Consider the following 16,998-nt stretch of genomic DNA (forward strand, 5'->3'; position numbering starts at 1 on the left):
GAACATTTTCTTACAGCATTTTCATTATCAATAATTTGGAAATATAAAACAGTAAAGAAGCCAAATATTAAGTAATCTCAGCAGCCAGAAATAACATCTGGCAAAAACAAACAAACATTTGTTATGGAATTAGATAAGCCTTTTCAGCAGAGATATCATTTTTTTTTTCATAAACTGTCTGGTATCTTCAAAATGCACACATACGTATTGGTGGTGCGTATGTAAACTTGGGGACGAACAGATCTGCCTTCGTTTCAATGATAGTTCTGTTTCTTTAATAACAGATTCTGAGCTTTAGTGACAAAACTGCTATGTACTTTTTAAAATATTGTTCCTGTTTTTGGATTTGCTTCCCAGATGTATCACAGGATCCGTCACTCCGAGTGCATTTACCGGGTAACCATGGAAAAGCTGTCCTATCACAGCATCTGCACCGCCGAGGAGTGGCAAGGCCTCATGCACTTCACCCTCCCCCTGCGCCTCTGCAAGGAGATTGAGCTGTGAGTGGGCGGCTCCGCCACTTGCTTCAGGAACAGATTTTTAATTGAACTGAACCTAAAGGGAACCTGGCTATAGAATTAGGGTCACAATTCTTGTGCACAAAGTAAATACATAATTGCCGTTTTCTCCTTCTGAAGTGATTCCAAATCTTAGCATAGAACTTGGAAATAAAGGCCCCATCTCATTACCTTAAAAAACAAACTCTGACCTTAATTTTGAAATGAGTTCACATTAATGCTAGCATTTCTAATTAGTCTGTTGCGATTATACCATGTAATATTTAATATTCAAAATGACATTTATCTAAAGGTTTCCATTTTCATACAAATTTTAATTTCCAAATTAAATTCAAGAATTTAGTAATAATTAGTTCAACTTTCATACTTTGTTTTCTAATCCCCTATCAATATATTTAAGTGCCAGTGAGGATCTGTGGTAATTTGTAGGCCGATTTTAATTGTAAGCCAATACCATTTAACTACATAGGAAATCTTTACAAGTGACCCAGAGCTGATATTTGACTCACAGTTAAAAGTATAGTATATACTTTACCACAGTGTTTATTCTGTTTGAATGTTAATAACTAAATTAACACATAAAAATAGGTCATAACTTTTGGGATGTATATCAATGAAATTTTTATCTCAGTCTAAATAGGTGATAGAATGATTTCAACTCTTAAAAAATACTTGTGATCAGGACTTCCCCTTATCTGTAAGTTGTATGATGTCCGTATAGTGTATCTTTTTATACTTTACTATTGTTCTAATAAAAAATGCAGCATCCTGTTTTTAGAGGTTGTTTCATAGAAAATTAATCAGTGATTCAATTATTAGACCAAATTCCTGAGGGAATGTGTGGGATTTCTTCCTAAAAATTATTCAATTCAAGAGAGTCATGACTGAGAAGGCAGGAGAAGTGGCGGCTTAGTCCTCAGTGTCTTTTTAGTTTCTTGATGGCAAAAAATTTAATGATTTTCTTTAGTTATATTTATGTAGTTACATTTAGTGATAAACTGCCCTTGTTAAATTTCAGATTCCACTTTGACATCGGTCCTTTTGAAAACATGTGGCCTGGAATTTTTGTCTATATGGTTCATCGGTCCTGTGGGACAACCTGGTATGAATGACTAAAAAATTCCTTGTTAAAATACTAAGTGATATGACTTCTTCATCTTCCTACTACCTCTCTGCCCAGTGCCTTCTTTGTTTATAATTATTTTTAAATATGCTACCTAAATTTTTTGTCTAATTATTCAAATAAAAAAGGGCTGAGATTGTTGGACAAATCTGCAGCCTGTTAAGATTCCCAGTGGAGCTGCTGGATTCTAAGACAATGTGATTGTGGCCTGGTTGAAACAGTTCTCAACTGTGTATCTGAATGAGCCAGGGGGCAGTGCTGAACAGAATCGCGTACTTAAAAATTACGCTTAGACTACTGCTGTAAATTTAGCATCAGCTATCAACTTAAATTATATATCTATTAGAATAGGTGCAAAGTAAGTCCAACTAAGAGCTCTGTTGGTGCCTGAGGGATGGCGCTGGCCCCATTCCCTTCTGGATCTTTCCCACCCGCTATAACCTGTTCCAGACAGAGGCTTTTCATGACTTTACATTTGATTTTTTTTATGGCTTAAACACAAAACTTAAAATGTAAGGAAATATTTTGTTTTTCTCTGCTTCACTCATTTAGACGTGAAACGCCTCTTAGAGCCTCTAAGTTTCTGTATAACAATGTGGTCATTCTTGGATTCCGTGCCCTTTTATAAGTTGCCCTTCTGAAGGGTGCACACAGGATAACTGCAGTTAATGTTTAGAAATCATTTGAGAGTTTGACCACTGGGAACTCTTAAAATGCCGTATTTTGTCTTTCAAAGACATTTGAAAATTTTTGTGGAGGAAAACACAGGTTGCATATTTTTGAAAGCTGTTGGGAGTTCTCAGTCTGCTTGCCATTTGAGAGAGCCCTGCTTTATATGGATACACTACCCTAAATCTATTTTGAGAGTTTTCTATTTTTAAGCTACCCTAAATCTATTTTGAGAGTTGGGATGGACTTAGGTGTAAATACATGTTAATATAAAAATATATAAAAATAACATATAATGACAAAATATATAAGAATATATACATCGTATGATTCCCTCTGCTGTGCATTCGGAGATGGTCATTTGCCACTTAGTAATTAGAGTGTACCAGAATACCTTAGATTAACTTCAAAAGAATATTCACTCCGGCAGAATAGTCTCATGACATACATATCTGCAGTTTATAAATCTGAATATGCTGTTTGGAACATACTATCTGAAAATACCCTTGAGTAGGATGATGCTGTGTTTGTGTCTTTCAAGCACTGTGAGGTATAAGAAATGTTTGTAAATCTGTGGGCAGTCATGGAGGTCCATGATGGGTGATTGTGTTAATTCTGGTGAGATAGTTAACAGTACAAAAATTATGAAAGCCATTCCCTTGCAACTTTCTGGCTGGAAAATGGAAGGGAAAGAGTGAGTTTCTGGTGCTCACGGATTTTGTCAGTGTGGAGCTCCTCACAGTCGAGTGTGACGGCACAGACGTGTGTGTTTAAAACCTGCAGTGCAGTGAATCTCTACTGGTTTGGGTCATAACAGTTTCTTTTCCACACAGCTTTGATCTTGAAAAGTTGTGTCGCTTTATTATGTCTGTGAAGAAGAACTACCGCCGAGTCCCGTACCACAACTGGAAGCACGCGGTCACGGTGGCACACTGCATGTACGCCATCCTGCAGAGCACCCAAGAGCTGTTCACAGACCTGGAGGTGGGTGCACGCGGCTCACCTGCCCACACAGCCTCCGTTGGTTTCATAGTCTTTCTGGAGCACATTTATGACGTGGCTTATGACATGTTATTTTAGGAAAGAATTTGGGTCAGTAAATCAATAGAGGGATGTTTTTTTAGATTCCTGTTACCAAGCATTTAGCATCTTCTTTCATATAAGAACTATAGATACAGACATTTCAACTTCGCCAGAATATTCTGCATGGGAACACTAATTTTAATCTTTCTTCCCAATTAAAGCTTCAGTATTCTGAATAGATCCATACAAAGTGAACCTTTCACTGCCCATATGCCCTGGGTAGATAGCTGTGTATTGCCAATTTGCAAACACACAGCATTACATCCAGTTATGATATAGATGATTTCAACCTTCAGCATAAGGAGATGGGAGATCGAGGGTGTTTAATTGATTCCCGTGACTTGATGTATTCAGAGTTGGAGACTCGGGGTCTCAGAAGATTGGACTGCCTTGTCCATTCCCCACCACAGCAGAATCCCTCAGTCGAGAAAGTCCAGGGGGTACTTAGCATCAGGGAACTCTTTGGCCCCAGATGGTGCTGAATGGACATCTGTACAGTCCTGACCTGGAGGTCTGCTCCTCTGACCATGTTGGTCCCAGTGGTGCTACTGGCAGCCTCGACGAAGTTCCACAGCAACTGGTACCATCCTTCAGGTGACATCTGGCTGCTGAGAAGGGGCTGTGGTCTCTGTGAGACGTACATTCTTCTCTCAAAGTCACGTTTTAAAACCAGAACTCCTGAAGGTCTGTCCTATTCATTGTCCATCCTATCAGGCCAAATTCACAATGTGAGCAGAAAACTTAGAAGGTGCTTTCCAGAAAAAAATTAAAGAAAGAGTCAAAACCTTTCCTGTATTTTTTTTTTATAAATAATGTTTAGTTGAAGTGGAATTTTAACCTAATAAAGAATTTATTATTTATCACCCCCTAAATCCAGATGAAATCTGTTCTTTTTTCATATGTTTGTCTAAACAATTCTCTATTCCATTGTACCCCACGTTTTTGAGACTTTCAGCATTTTCTCCGCTCATTCCTTTTAAGAAAGCAATTTTGTTGTCTTTTTTACCATTGGTTAGCCTGTGAGTTTAACTCTAAACATCATACTTTCAAATAGCATTGGAGTTTATATTCAAAAACTACAAATTTTAAAGATAAACGGGAAAGACTTTGTTAATACATATTAGTCCCATTTAAGTTTCCAATTCATTTCTGGAATTATAGCGTAACATTTTCCCTTAAACTCAGGTCTTTTTGGCTGAAAATAATCCCCAAATAGCATATGTAAATATTTAAAATATATTTTATAAAGAGGATATTTAACATCTAAGTTAAATTCATCTATTTAACTCATTTAACTATTAAATATTTAATATCTAAGTTAAATAGTTTAATAGAACTATTATAAACGATCTCTTGCCTTGTTAAAGAGAAATTTTGAACAAGGGTAATTTATATCTTTTCAGATGTATGATTCTGACACACTTTAAAAAAAGACTATTGAGTTAAAGTCATTACAGAATGAGTTAAATAATTGGAAAGATGAAGATAATCGAATGTGCAAAATTTTAAAATGTTGACATTTACCAGATATGTCATGTTGACACAGCAGCGAAAGTATGGGAACAACCTCCAAATAAAACAATGCTAAAAGCATAACTAACTCAGTCACACGGAGAACGCCACGCACCTGATGCACCTGCGGCTGGCAGCGTGTCCCGCCATCAGTGCAGGTGTGCCTGTGCCAGGGCGCTTCCCTGCGTCAGGCTGCAGGAGAAACCAGTTCTGCATTACCAGTGGAAAGAAGGAGTGGGTCATGTAGATGGGAACTCACTGGCAAGAGCCTCTGTGGACTGCCGGAGCCACACCCCTGCTTGTCTGCACTTGCCTCCGTGGCCTCTTCTTCCCGTGCTTCCCTTAAATGCAGTCTCCACACTTCTCCAGAGCCAACCCCTTCTCTTGGCATCTCCATCATGTCCCACTGCTTCCAGAACCCCGCCTGGCTATTCTCCCCTCCCCTGCATCATGCTGTCACCTGTCCTCATCCTTCCTCATGGCTCACGCCCACATGCACATGAGCATGCTCTCACTACTTCCGTCTTTAGCCCTTTCTCCACAGGCGTCACCCTTGGCTGCACCCCTTGTTCTGAGCTCTTCTTCCAAGCAAACCCAATTAAGAGTTGCTGTCTTGGCTCTTAAAATCCACCCCTCACTTTGTTTCTGAAAACAACTCTCTTCAGGCTTCTAACTTTAATGCTCCTCCCAGGCCCCACAGTGCTCTGGTCAAGGTCCCTGGTGGCCCAAAGCTTGTGAGATGTAAGCGTCAGCTTTCAACGCTGCCCTTCAGCGTGTCCCCTTGGCCCTCAGACACCCAGCACACTTGTCTGTCCTGCCACTGAACTGGCTGCTCCTCCCTTGTTTTGTTTTGGAGTTTTTGTTGCTGATCCTTCTCTTTCCTCAGACTTCCCAGAGTTGGAATACTTGAGCGCTCAGAGATTGACCTTTCTCTGTTCTCAAAGCATGGCTTTGCTGAGCTCAGCCAGTCCTGTGGCTTTAAATGCCACATGTAGATGACAGTTTTAACTCCATCTCAGGCCTGTCCCCAGAACTGTAGATGTAAACAGCCAACTGTCAACTCAAAATACCTGCCTTGGAAGTCTACATTCGTCTGACGTCTCACCTCAGTCCAACCCTGAACTCTGACCTCTCTCTTCACCCTGCCCCCTGCAGCTGTCCCACATGAGCTGATGGCAGTCATTACAGTGGCTAAGGCCAGACCCTTAGGGTGGCACTTGACCTCTCTGTTCCTTCCCTTCTGTTCACACCCAGTCAGGACATACTCTGGCTTCTGCCTGCTTCAGACTGTGCTCCTATTGTAGTTATTTGGTCTAAGGTTTGATTATATTTTACCTCAGTTCCTACAAAAGCCTCTTCACTGGTCTCTTTTATCCTTCTAGTTTGTTGTCAGTAGAGTTGCCAGAATGATCTTTTGACAATATAAGTTAGATAACGGCAATGTTGTACCCCAGGCCACGAAGCAGTGCCCTCAGTGACTGAAAATATCAGGGCTGACTGGCTCCAGCTGCCTGCCTGCCCACTGCCGACTCCTTCCTGACCCTCTGACTCCAGGGTCACCATCAGGATGCCCTCTCCCTGTTCTCTGCCCAGCTTCCTTCCCAGGCACCTACGCCTCTCTCACCTTTGTGTCCAGTGGCCTTCCGTGGCCTCCTCTCTCACCTCCATGTCCAGCAGCCTTCCGTGGCCTACTCTCTCACCTCCATGTCCAGCAGCCTTCCGTGGCCTCCTCTCTCACCTCCATGTCCAGCGGCCTTCCATGGCCTCCTCTCTCACCTCTGAGTCCAGCGGCCTTCCATGGCCTCCTTTCTCACCTCTGAGTCCAGTGGCCTTCCATGGCCTCTTCTCTCATCTCTGAGTCCAGCGGCCTTCCGTGGCCTCCTCTCTCACCTCTGAGTCCAGCGGCCTTCCATGGCCTCCTCTCTCACCTCCGTGTCCAGTGGCCTTCCGTGGCCTCCTCTCTCGAGCTCTCCTTTCCCTTATATCTCTAAAAAGTGCCATTTTACATGCCATATGATTTCTCTTTACATTCATTGTTTATAACAGCAGTAGCCTTATTAGAATTTAAATTGAATAGATTCTTTTTAAGGAAGAAGAGTTGAAACTGACCTTTTTTTGTGCAGATTTTCTTCACCCATAATTTTTTGAACATTTGCTTATACCTTGAATTTGATACTTCCTACATCTTCTGCTAGAGTTGAGCGGGGAAACTCAAAAATAGTTTGTCAATTTCCTAAGCAGAAAAACACAGGGGTTAAAAAGAAGCTATATTATCAGAAACTTTGGAGATTCCTACAGGTGTTTGCTGTGTTAATGGCAGAAATTAACTGTGATGAGAATGTAAGCTCCAAGTCCCCTCATGTCCCCCTTCCCGGTTTTGAACATCTCTCTTTTATGTTACTTTTTAAGCGCAAAGGACTGCTGATCGCGTGTCTGTGTCATGACCTGGACCACAGGGGCTTCAGTAACAGCTACCTGCAGAAGTTCGACCACCCTCTGGCAGCCCTCTACTCCACCTCCACCATGGAGCAGCACCACTTCTCCCAAACCGTGTCCATCTTGCAGGTGAGATGGTCATACCTCACCCTGCTCTCTGAGGAGGGGGTCTAGAGATAGCGGTTCCTTACAAGTGGAAAGGAATGTTCTTAGGACTTCCTTCAAAACAGCCATATTTTACTGTAGAACTTTAGAATTACCACTCATAATTAAATGATGATGTTTTTGTGGATTAAGAATCCTATTCAAAGCTTTTGAATGTATGTATTTTGCAATAACATTTCTTTTTTAGTTATTATGTCAATAAGTACATGATACCCTAAGCAAAATTTATTTTATGTAGTTTTTAAATCAACGATATGGATTATTATATTCTTGACTCAGAAGGTATAAGCAGTATATCTTAAATGTCAGGTAAATTCAAGGTATCAAGTGCATTGAATCCCTTTTCTTTTTTGTGTTTTATTTTTCACTTTACCTGTCTCATTTCCATGTAAGACATACATGCTCCTTCTGTCTTAGGCCTTTTCCCTCAGACTGACCAGCAGGTAGTTATCACATCATGGTGGTTACCTGTCACAGACAATTTAAAAAAATATGATCTGTGTTTGGCTTCAAATGGACCCTATCTCTTTCTCTCATTGGGAGCACCTCTCAGTCGGAAGAGAAATCCTTTTTAGCCCTTCTGATTATACGCCTAAGGGAACGGCTTCAGACGTTCACAGTTGCCCAGTGAAGCCCCAGCAGAGTCCCGTCCCACGAGTGGCTACAGGCAAGTCACAAAGCAGAAAGGCTCTCCCACCGGGCAGGTTTTCTTTCTCACATCAGCCTGGCCTCCTCTAAACACCAGGGTGCTTTTTCCCCTCTCAGCTGCCCAATGGCTTTCCTGAGTGTCCCCTCATTTGGCCTCACTGCTCACTCACGTGGTTGGTTGTACTTACCTATCCAAACCAACTCTGGTTTCCTCAGGCCTAAGAAGGTGAATGATCAATTAATTCCCTCCACTGTGGGTGCTGCTCTGACCACCTACTGGGTGGGAGCCAGAGTCCTGCTAAGGTGCAACCCATGTGCGTCGTCTTCAAGCCTCTAGGTGACAGGCAGTGCTCCTGCTGCCCCATAGGCCAGGCCTGTCCTGACAGTGGGGTGGGCTCACCCTGCCATGATCTGTCCTGACACCACTCCTTTCTGTTTTTAAACGACATATGTTGAGGTTTCTATGTTTCTATGTACAAACATACATAGAAATTTAAACAGGAAATAATGTATGTAAGTGTGTACTAAAGCGTGATGTTTCGTAAATAGATGACTCTAGAACAGGGGTTCTCAACCTGTGGGTTGTGACCCAGAGGAACTGTATTCCAGGGCCATGGCATTAGGAAGGTCGAGAACCACTGCTCTAGAACTTGATGATGTTTTATACTGACTCTGACCTCACTCTTCATATCGACTCTCACCTCACTCTTCATATCGACTCTCACCTCACTCTTCTTTATTTGTATAAGAAGAAGAAATGCCATAGATGACCCACTGTTGCCTTTGTTTAGAAACAGTTCGGATTTACTGAACGAGCGGCTCCTGCCCTAAAGGAATTGTAGCACTGGACTGCATCTCCAGCCCTGAGCTCAGCATTCACGGACGCCAATCTTGTGTTTCTTATTTTTCCTTAGACACCTTTTCTTTTTATATTCCCATGGCCGCAACCTGATTCACCCAGGGACACAGGTTGGTGGCTTAGAGTTGTCATTTCTGCCTTCTTTATCCTTATCCCTCTTCCCCTCATGCGCTCACCAAGCCCTGCCCAAAGACATCTCCAGACTTGACTGATCATGGTGATTTCCTGGGGTAACAATAAGAATTCCAATTTCCAGAGTCACCAAAGTGGGACAGAACCCTGTCTGTTCCGTGCTATTAATCCCTCCACTGCCTCTGTTGACCCACAGAGACGTTTCCTGCTGCCTTCTTGGTCTCAGCAGGCAGTCTTTATCTCCACTGATACCTAGGCGATCATGGGTCTAGATCTATCCAACCTCTGGTAGTAAAGCCACATAAAATACAACAGTTGAGTATGTAACCCTGGAAAGTGGTTCCCAGTCAGGCTTCTCGCAGCTGCGAGCGTGTGGCTGCACATCATACATCATTGTCCTGAGTGCAGCTTTCCCTGTGGCTGCCATATTACCGCTGGGTGATCTGGGCAGTCAACCAAACTACTGGCCAATACAGTGACAGCCACAGTGGAGAGAGCCGTGAAATAGGTCTGAAAGGTAACTAGTAGCCCAACAGGCACACCCTACCCGTGGTACAGAGAGGCAGGAGATGCGTGTTTGGTCACACTGAGAAGGAGGCAGGGGCAGTCCCTCGCTGAGTGGGCAATGGGAAGGGGTTACGTCGTGAATAAAATAATTGGGACAATCAGAGCATCTGCAGGAGGGACAAAGCTGCCTTCTCAGCTGCTGAGAAGCCTCTTATCACTTAATGTTGGGCATCAGGACTGTTTTCCTGGTGACTGGGGCCTGTCACCTCACAGAGGCCCTCATGGGCATTTGGCAGAGAGGATGACCCCAAGGGGGTCATCCATCGCTCTTCTATGGCGTGTTTCTCTCAGATCATCCTCCAGACATGTGCCTGAGCACACTGTGCTCTGCTGACAAGCCCCAGGGCTGTCCATGGCCTCAGGGAGAATTGTTTGGTTTCTCAATTGATATACACACATTTTTATGAATGGCCCCTGGCTGTTTGAAGACTACAGTGCCTGCTGTGGCTTTGTTGTTCACCCCCTTCCTGTTGCCCGGCACCAGCTGCTGCTCCTGTTCAGGCTCAGCCGGGCACTGCTGCCCCAGGAGACTTGTTTCATAGCAGCGCCCTTCACGTGCCCATGCACACCCCAGACACATCGTGTCATCCTAGGGTTTGGTGCTTTTGTTGATGTTGTTAAATCATATTGAAAGTTTTGTGAGCTTCACTTTCCACCTCCTGTGACTCATAAGTGATGAAGAAAGCCAGCACCCTACTCATCTCTGTAGCCACAGCACCCCGCCTCCCCGCAGTGCTGGCCTGTGAAGGCAGAGCGTGTGTCGGAGGTGATGCCGCGTGGGCAGACGGGGTGAGCAATGCTCCAAGACCAGAAACCGAAGCCTTGGTTTGTTTAGGGCCCGAGGAGGTGAGGGGAAGGCCTCAGGAGGGGAGCACTAGTGTGAGTAGGAACGTCCAAGGAGGCAGGCGTCCTTTGTTTCCTCAAACTCACTGGTTTACACTCAGTAGTTGTAATAGAACCATTATAGTTGGAATATTAAATTATTGTTTCTCCTCGTGAGATAGCATTAGTGATTATTGTCATCACTGAGGCTGTCCTTTGTCTGTCTCCTGCCTTCTGGGAATGCCCCAGGTTAAGTAGGCAGAAGTCAAAGTTTAAATAACAGACTAATTAGAAACATTCATTATTAAGAACATATTCTTAATTTTAACCCCAAAGTCTGTATCCTTAATTACAATACTAAAATGCTTCCTATCGTGTGGTTTGATGCCACATACTAGGTGAATAAATTTCAAAATAAGTATTATGCGTTTGCATCTTTTAATGGCATTGTTGCACGAATGCTGACGCAAGTACTCTTTTCATTCCAAAGTACCTGTGGCTTCCATGATAGTGATTCACAACTCAGTTGGTGCAGCACTGCTCGGGATCTAGGCCTGTATGCCAGCAAGCAAATGTAGAACTGGGAGCTTCCAGGCCCTCCTGTGAGAATCTCCTTTATAGAGCTAAGGAGCCTAGAGCTTCCATGGAATTATTCATGATTGTAATACTATTATTAAAACTTTCTAAGGAAAGATAGCCTGTGATCCTAGCACTGTAGGTGGTGGAGGCAGAAGGAATACTTGAGGCCAGGAGTTCAAGACCAGCCTAAGCAAAAGAAAGACCCTGTCTCTACAAAAAAATAGAAAAGGTTAGCCATGCCTGTTGGTTCACATCTGTAGATGCAACTCCTCGGGACAAGAATTCCTTGAGACCAGGAGTTTGAGGTTGCAGTGAGCTGTGATGACTCTACTGCTCTAGCCTGGATGACAGAGCAAGAGTCTGTCTCAAAAATAAATAAATAAATAAATAAAAATAATTGAACCCACAAATTAAATAGATTTTTTTTTTGGAGGCAGAGCTTTAAGCTGTTGCCCTGCGTTGAGTGCCATGATGCCTCACAGCTCATAGCAACCTCAAACTCATGGGCTTAAGCAATTCTCTTGCCTCAGCCTCCCAAGTAGCTGGGACTACAGGTGCCCACCGCAACGCCAGCTATTTTTTGGTCATAGTTGTCATTGTTTGGTGGGCCTGGGCCAGATTGAACCTGCCAGCTCTGGTGTATGTGCCTGGTGCCTTGGCTGCTTGAGCTACAAGTGCCACCATAAATGGATCTTAATTATCTCAACCTTTTTGGTTTCAACAAAAACTTTATCTCAATTACAAATATAAACTTAAAATTCTTAGAGGAATAAATTATTGTAAAAAGTTTTTAAAAGATTCCTGTATAGAAGAATAATTCTTAGATAAAAGTATCTAAATTATCCATTTTTTGGTCTTATTTCCAGTGATAACTTGCCATTTCTCATCTCCCTTGAGACTAAAGGAGAAGATCTCCCTGTAATGGGAGTTTTTGATCTGTTTGAGTAACATCATATTCAGGCTGTGGGACATTTTCTTCCAGGTCACAGAAAAGTAGATTACCGTTCATCAGCCTTTGCTGTGATAAGACACAACCTGAAACGGACAAGGACAGAGATGCCTTTTTAAGCCCCTTAAATTCCAGAATAATATAACAATTGCTAAGTTTTTTAATTACCTTAAGAGGAATGTCTTTAACTTAAATATTTTACATTTTCCTTTAACTATGAGAATTATCCAAGAACTAGGTCTGTCTAAATCACTGGAGTTTTATGGCAGCAAATGGCTTCACTGCTGAGATAGTTTCGGTGGTGACTTCCCTGTTATTGTAGCTTGAGAAGACTCCAAAATGCTGTTTTCATCACAGTCATTTCAAACTATTCTTTTGTTCCTCTAAAACCTATCATTAGTGTGCCAAATGGCTTTGCCTGACTAAATTGTTTCAAATAATTAAAACTGTCAAGAGATCAGCACTTGTGTTTGTTACTGGTGGTTTATATTTGTGTTTTCTCCGTAGTTGGAGGGACATAACATCTTCTCCACTCTGAGCTCCAGCGAGTATGAGCAGGTCCTGGAGATCATCCGCAAAGCCATCATCGCCACAGACCTGGCTCTGTACTTCGGGAATAGGAAGCAGCTGGAAGAGATGTACCAGTCCGGACTGCTAAACCTGAATAACCAATCACACAGGTAACAGTCACTTTAAGAAGCTTAGAAGCCAGAACGTGTTATCTGGAACAAATTGATATTTAAGAAAAGAAATGTAATTTGGCATAGATTTATAATTGAGAAAAGAAATGTAAACATTGCTTTTTGTTTTATGTGCATTTCGTTTATATTTACTTTAGACATTTCACTGTTTGACAAAATTGATGATGATATATTGTGAGGCTAATTAAAATACAAATTGAAATTTAAACAATCATGCAACAGTTGGCACTTTTAAAGGGAAAGGCTGGCAGTTTATTCTCCCAAGATCCCAATAGGTTCCTTCTTAAATTTATTATAGTCCAGAGTTCAGTCATTGTCCTCAGATACTCATTAGCAAATAAAAATGGATTCCTTTTTCAGAATTCAAATCCCATTAGCCAAGGTAATGTGATGAATGGCATTCTGTTTTACTGATCTATAAATATATATATATCACAGTCACAAAGGTCAGACTATTGGCATTTCATGAGGTCAGAATCATGTAGGAAGCCAGGTAGCAATCGAAAGTTTGTTTCAAGAACATAGAATTAGGACAAGGAGGATTAGGTTAATTAAATGTTCTAGTGGCATCAGATTAATTAGACTGACATGTTTTTTCCCAAGGAAGAAGATCTTCCCTAGTAGGTTCAGAAATATGTCAGATATGTTTGTAATGCACCTGGCCACCTATCTGTGTATTAAATTCGAGTTCATTGGCTAACCTGCCATCTCCCCTTGGCAGTTCCTAAGGAGGACCACCAGCTTTTGCTGCTTTGACTTTCCTGCTACTGTTTCCATGTCTTGTGTCATCTTTTTCTTAGTGACACTGGACTTGGATTTATTCTCTTTGTTCTGGTGGTTGACATATCTCCTCTATCATTTATTAAGTACTGATCTTAATGTTCCTATCTAAAAGAAAGATTCTGTTTTCAGGATTTTAGAAGCAATTCATTCAGTTACCCCAAATACAAAATATTAGTTTTACAAATGAATGTAGATACACACATATAAAGTAGACCTTTTCAAGAATAAATATCATTTATATGGGGATATTGATGTCTTTGATTAAACAACAGTTGTTTGAGATTCAACTTATCTTCAAACAGAAAGAGATCCAGATTTAGTAGAGCTTAAAACTTATGTAATTTTGGGAACCTTAATTAAGAAAAGTAATATGAAGAAATCCTGTATTCACATAAGTCAGTCTGAGCACATTTCCAGAGTCTCGGCCAGGACGTTGCAACATGGTATTGTCAGTGAAGGGTCCGTAAAGGACCACTAGGGTGTTTGGGCATATCTCCTTTGACTCCTGCCAAAGTGAGAAGGGTGCCATACAAGCTTTGTGTCTGTGACAGGTTGTGTGTAGGTCTTATTCCAAGAACAGGTGTGTGTGTGTTCAGGGCTCTCTTTGCTGATGCAGTTATGACGTCAGGGAAATAGTGCCGTCATGGAGTACCCTTTGACATCTTGAAACTCATGTGCTTCCTTTTTATTAGGTTATAAAAGGAATCATGTAATTAGTATCAAGTTTCTTGAATATGTCTTTTTAGCAAAATGATTATAATAATTGTCATTATAAAATAGAACATTTAAACATCTGCTTGCAAATAACATCAGGTCTGGTGTTTAATGCAGACACATGTGTTAGTGGTGTACACGGTATACTTAGATATGTTTAAATGATTTTTGGACACATAATTTTAAAGGTAATGCATATTGAACAATTCAAAGAATACAGATGTGTAAAAAAGCAAAATTTATGTTTTTCCGAACTTCAGTGCCATCTATTTCATGTAATGTCATCTTATATGTATTTCCATTTTTTTCAAAGGAGTGTGTATATGTGTATATACAGTATAGCCAGGCATACCTTGGAGATCTTGTGGTTTGATTCCAAACCACAATATGGCGAGTCTAACACATTTTTTATTTCCCAGTGTGTATAAGAGCTATATTTCTGCTATACTGCAGTCCATTGGCTGTGCAATAGTATTATTTAGATATTATCATAATAGTATAGTAACATCTAAAAGTATATCTTGAGAAATGCTTTATTGCTAGAAATGCTAATGATGGTTTGGTCTTTAAGGAAGTCATAACTTTTTTGCTGGTGGAAGGTCTTACCTCATTGTTGATGCCTTCTGGCTGATCAGGGTGTGGTTCTTGAAGGTCAAGGTGCCTGTAGGAATCACTTAAAGTAAATTTGCCCATCAATTGACTCTTCATTTCATCAAAGATTCCTCTGAAACTGTGGATGCTGTTTGATAGCATTTCATTCACATAGAACTTCTTTCAACATTGTTCTCAGTCCTCTCAGATCCTGCCTCAACTTTATATAACAAAGTTATAGAATAGTCTAAATCCTGTGGTTTCATTTCAACAACATTCACAGGATCTTTACTGGGAATAGAATCAATTTCAAGAAACCACTTTTGTTATCCATTTTTTTTAATTTTCAGATTAATATGGGGGTGTGCACAATTAGGTTACATATTATTGGCATTTGTAAGATAAAATCTGAGTGGTAGTTATTAGAAGCAACTCCTGATCCATCCCAGTGTTATTATGAGATTACAGCAATTTAGTCATATCTTCTGGCTTCACATCTAATTTTAGTTCCCTTGTCATTTATACTTTATCTATAGTTATTTCTTCTCCTGAATTCTTGAATTCCCCAAAGTCATCCATGAGGGTTGGAATCAGCTTCTCCAAAACTCTTGTTAATGTTGATATTTTGAGTTTCTCACATGGATCACAAATGTTCTTAATGGGATTTAGAATGGTGAATCCTTTCCAGAAGGTTTTCAATTTACTTTGCCCAAATCTGTCAGAGTAATTGCTATCTATGACCTCTGTAGCCTTGCAAAATGTATTTCTTAAATAATAAGATTTGAAAGCCAAAACTACATCTTCAACTATGGGCTACAGAATAGATATTGTGTTATCAGACTTGAAAACAGCGTTCTCCTTGTCAGTCTCCTCTGGAGCTCGGGGATGTTCAGATACATTGTCAATGAGCAGTAATATTTTTCAAGGAATCTTTTTTTCGGAGCAGTAGGTTTCAACAGTTGGCTTAAAATGTTCAGAGAACCATTCTATAAACAGATGCGCCATCATCCAGGCTTTGTGATTCCATTTCTAGAGCACAGGCAATGTTGATTTTACACAATTCTAAAGGGCCCTATGATCTTTGGAGTCATCAATGAGCACTGGCTTCAACTTAAAGTTTCCAGCTACATTTTCCCCTAACAAGAGGGACAGCTTGTTATCTGAAGCTTTGAAGCCAGACTTTGACTTCTGCCCAGGCATGAAAGCCCTGGATGGCATCATTTTCCAGTGGCAGGCTGTTTTACTTACACTGGAAATCTGTTTAGTCAGTTAACCTCCATCAATTATCTTAGCTGTATCTTCTAGATAACTTCCTGTAGCTTCTACATCAGCACGTGTTGCTTCACTTTGCATTTAGGTTCTGGAGTTGGCTTCTTTTCTTACCCCTCTTGAGTCAGCATCCGCTAGCTTCAGATTTTTCTTCTGCATCTTCCTCATCCCTGAGCCTTCATAGCATTGAAGAGAAGTAGGACTTTGCTTTGAATTAAGTGAATGTTTGTGCCCAGTTTGATCCTCTATCTGCACTACTAAAACTTTATCCTTACCAGCAAAAGCCTGTTTTGCTTTCTTATCACTCATGTTTTTACTGGAATAGCACTTTTAATTGGCTTCAAAAACTTTTTCTTTGCGTTCACAGCTTGGCTCACTGTTGGGTGGACGAGCCTGGCTTTCTCGGCTTCCACCTGCCTTCCTTTCTAAGCTTAATCATTTCTAGGCTTTTATTTAAACAGAGTCCTGTGACTCTTCCTTTCACTTGAATATTTAAAGGCTATTATAGGGTTATTAACTGATTGAATGTTAATGTTGTTATGTGTCTGGGACTAAGGAGGCCCGTGGAGAGATAGAGAGGGAACAGCCTTTCAGTGGAGCAGCCAGAACACACAGAATCCATTTATCAGTTAAGTTTGTGGTGCCCCAAAACAATTAAAATAGTAAGTTCAACTGATCAAAAATCACTATAACAGATATAATAATAATGAAAAAGTTTGCAATATTTTAGGAATTGTGAAAATGTGACAGACACAGAGTGAGCACATGATGTTGTAGAACTGGCAGATAGACTGGTTCAGCGCAGGGTTGCCACAGATTTTCCGCTTGTAGAAATGCAGGATCCGCGAAGCGTACCGAGGCCGAGTGTCTCAGAACAA

The 16,998-nt window shown here is 41.1% G+C and overlaps 1 protein-coding gene across 1 annotated transcript in view; it reads left to right on the forward strand.

Moving 5' to 3' along the window:
* The window catches only part of PDE10A (phosphodiesterase 10A), a 234,935-nt gene that overhangs the window by 182,383 nt on the left and 35,554 nt on the right, over positions 1 to 16,998 (forward strand). The window contains exons 14-18 of the mRNA XM_012806706.1: positions 358 to 500; positions 1,537 to 1,620; positions 3,144 to 3,294; positions 7,315 to 7,470; positions 12,570 to 12,742. Of these exons, the coding sequence (XP_012662160.1) occupies positions 358 to 500; positions 1,537 to 1,620; positions 3,144 to 3,294; positions 7,315 to 7,470; positions 12,570 to 12,742 (707 nt within the window). The remainder of the gene's footprint in view (positions 1 to 357; positions 501 to 1,536; positions 1,621 to 3,143; positions 3,295 to 7,314; positions 7,471 to 12,569; positions 12,743 to 16,998) is intronic.

Source organism: Otolemur garnettii, unplaced genomic scaffold, assembly GCF_000181295.1.
Source record: "Otolemur garnettii isolate 467f Iridium unplaced genomic scaffold, OtoGar3 scaffold00056, whole genome shotgun sequence".
Lineage (NCBI taxonomy): Eukaryota > Metazoa > Chordata > Mammalia > Primates > Galagidae > Otolemur > Otolemur garnettii.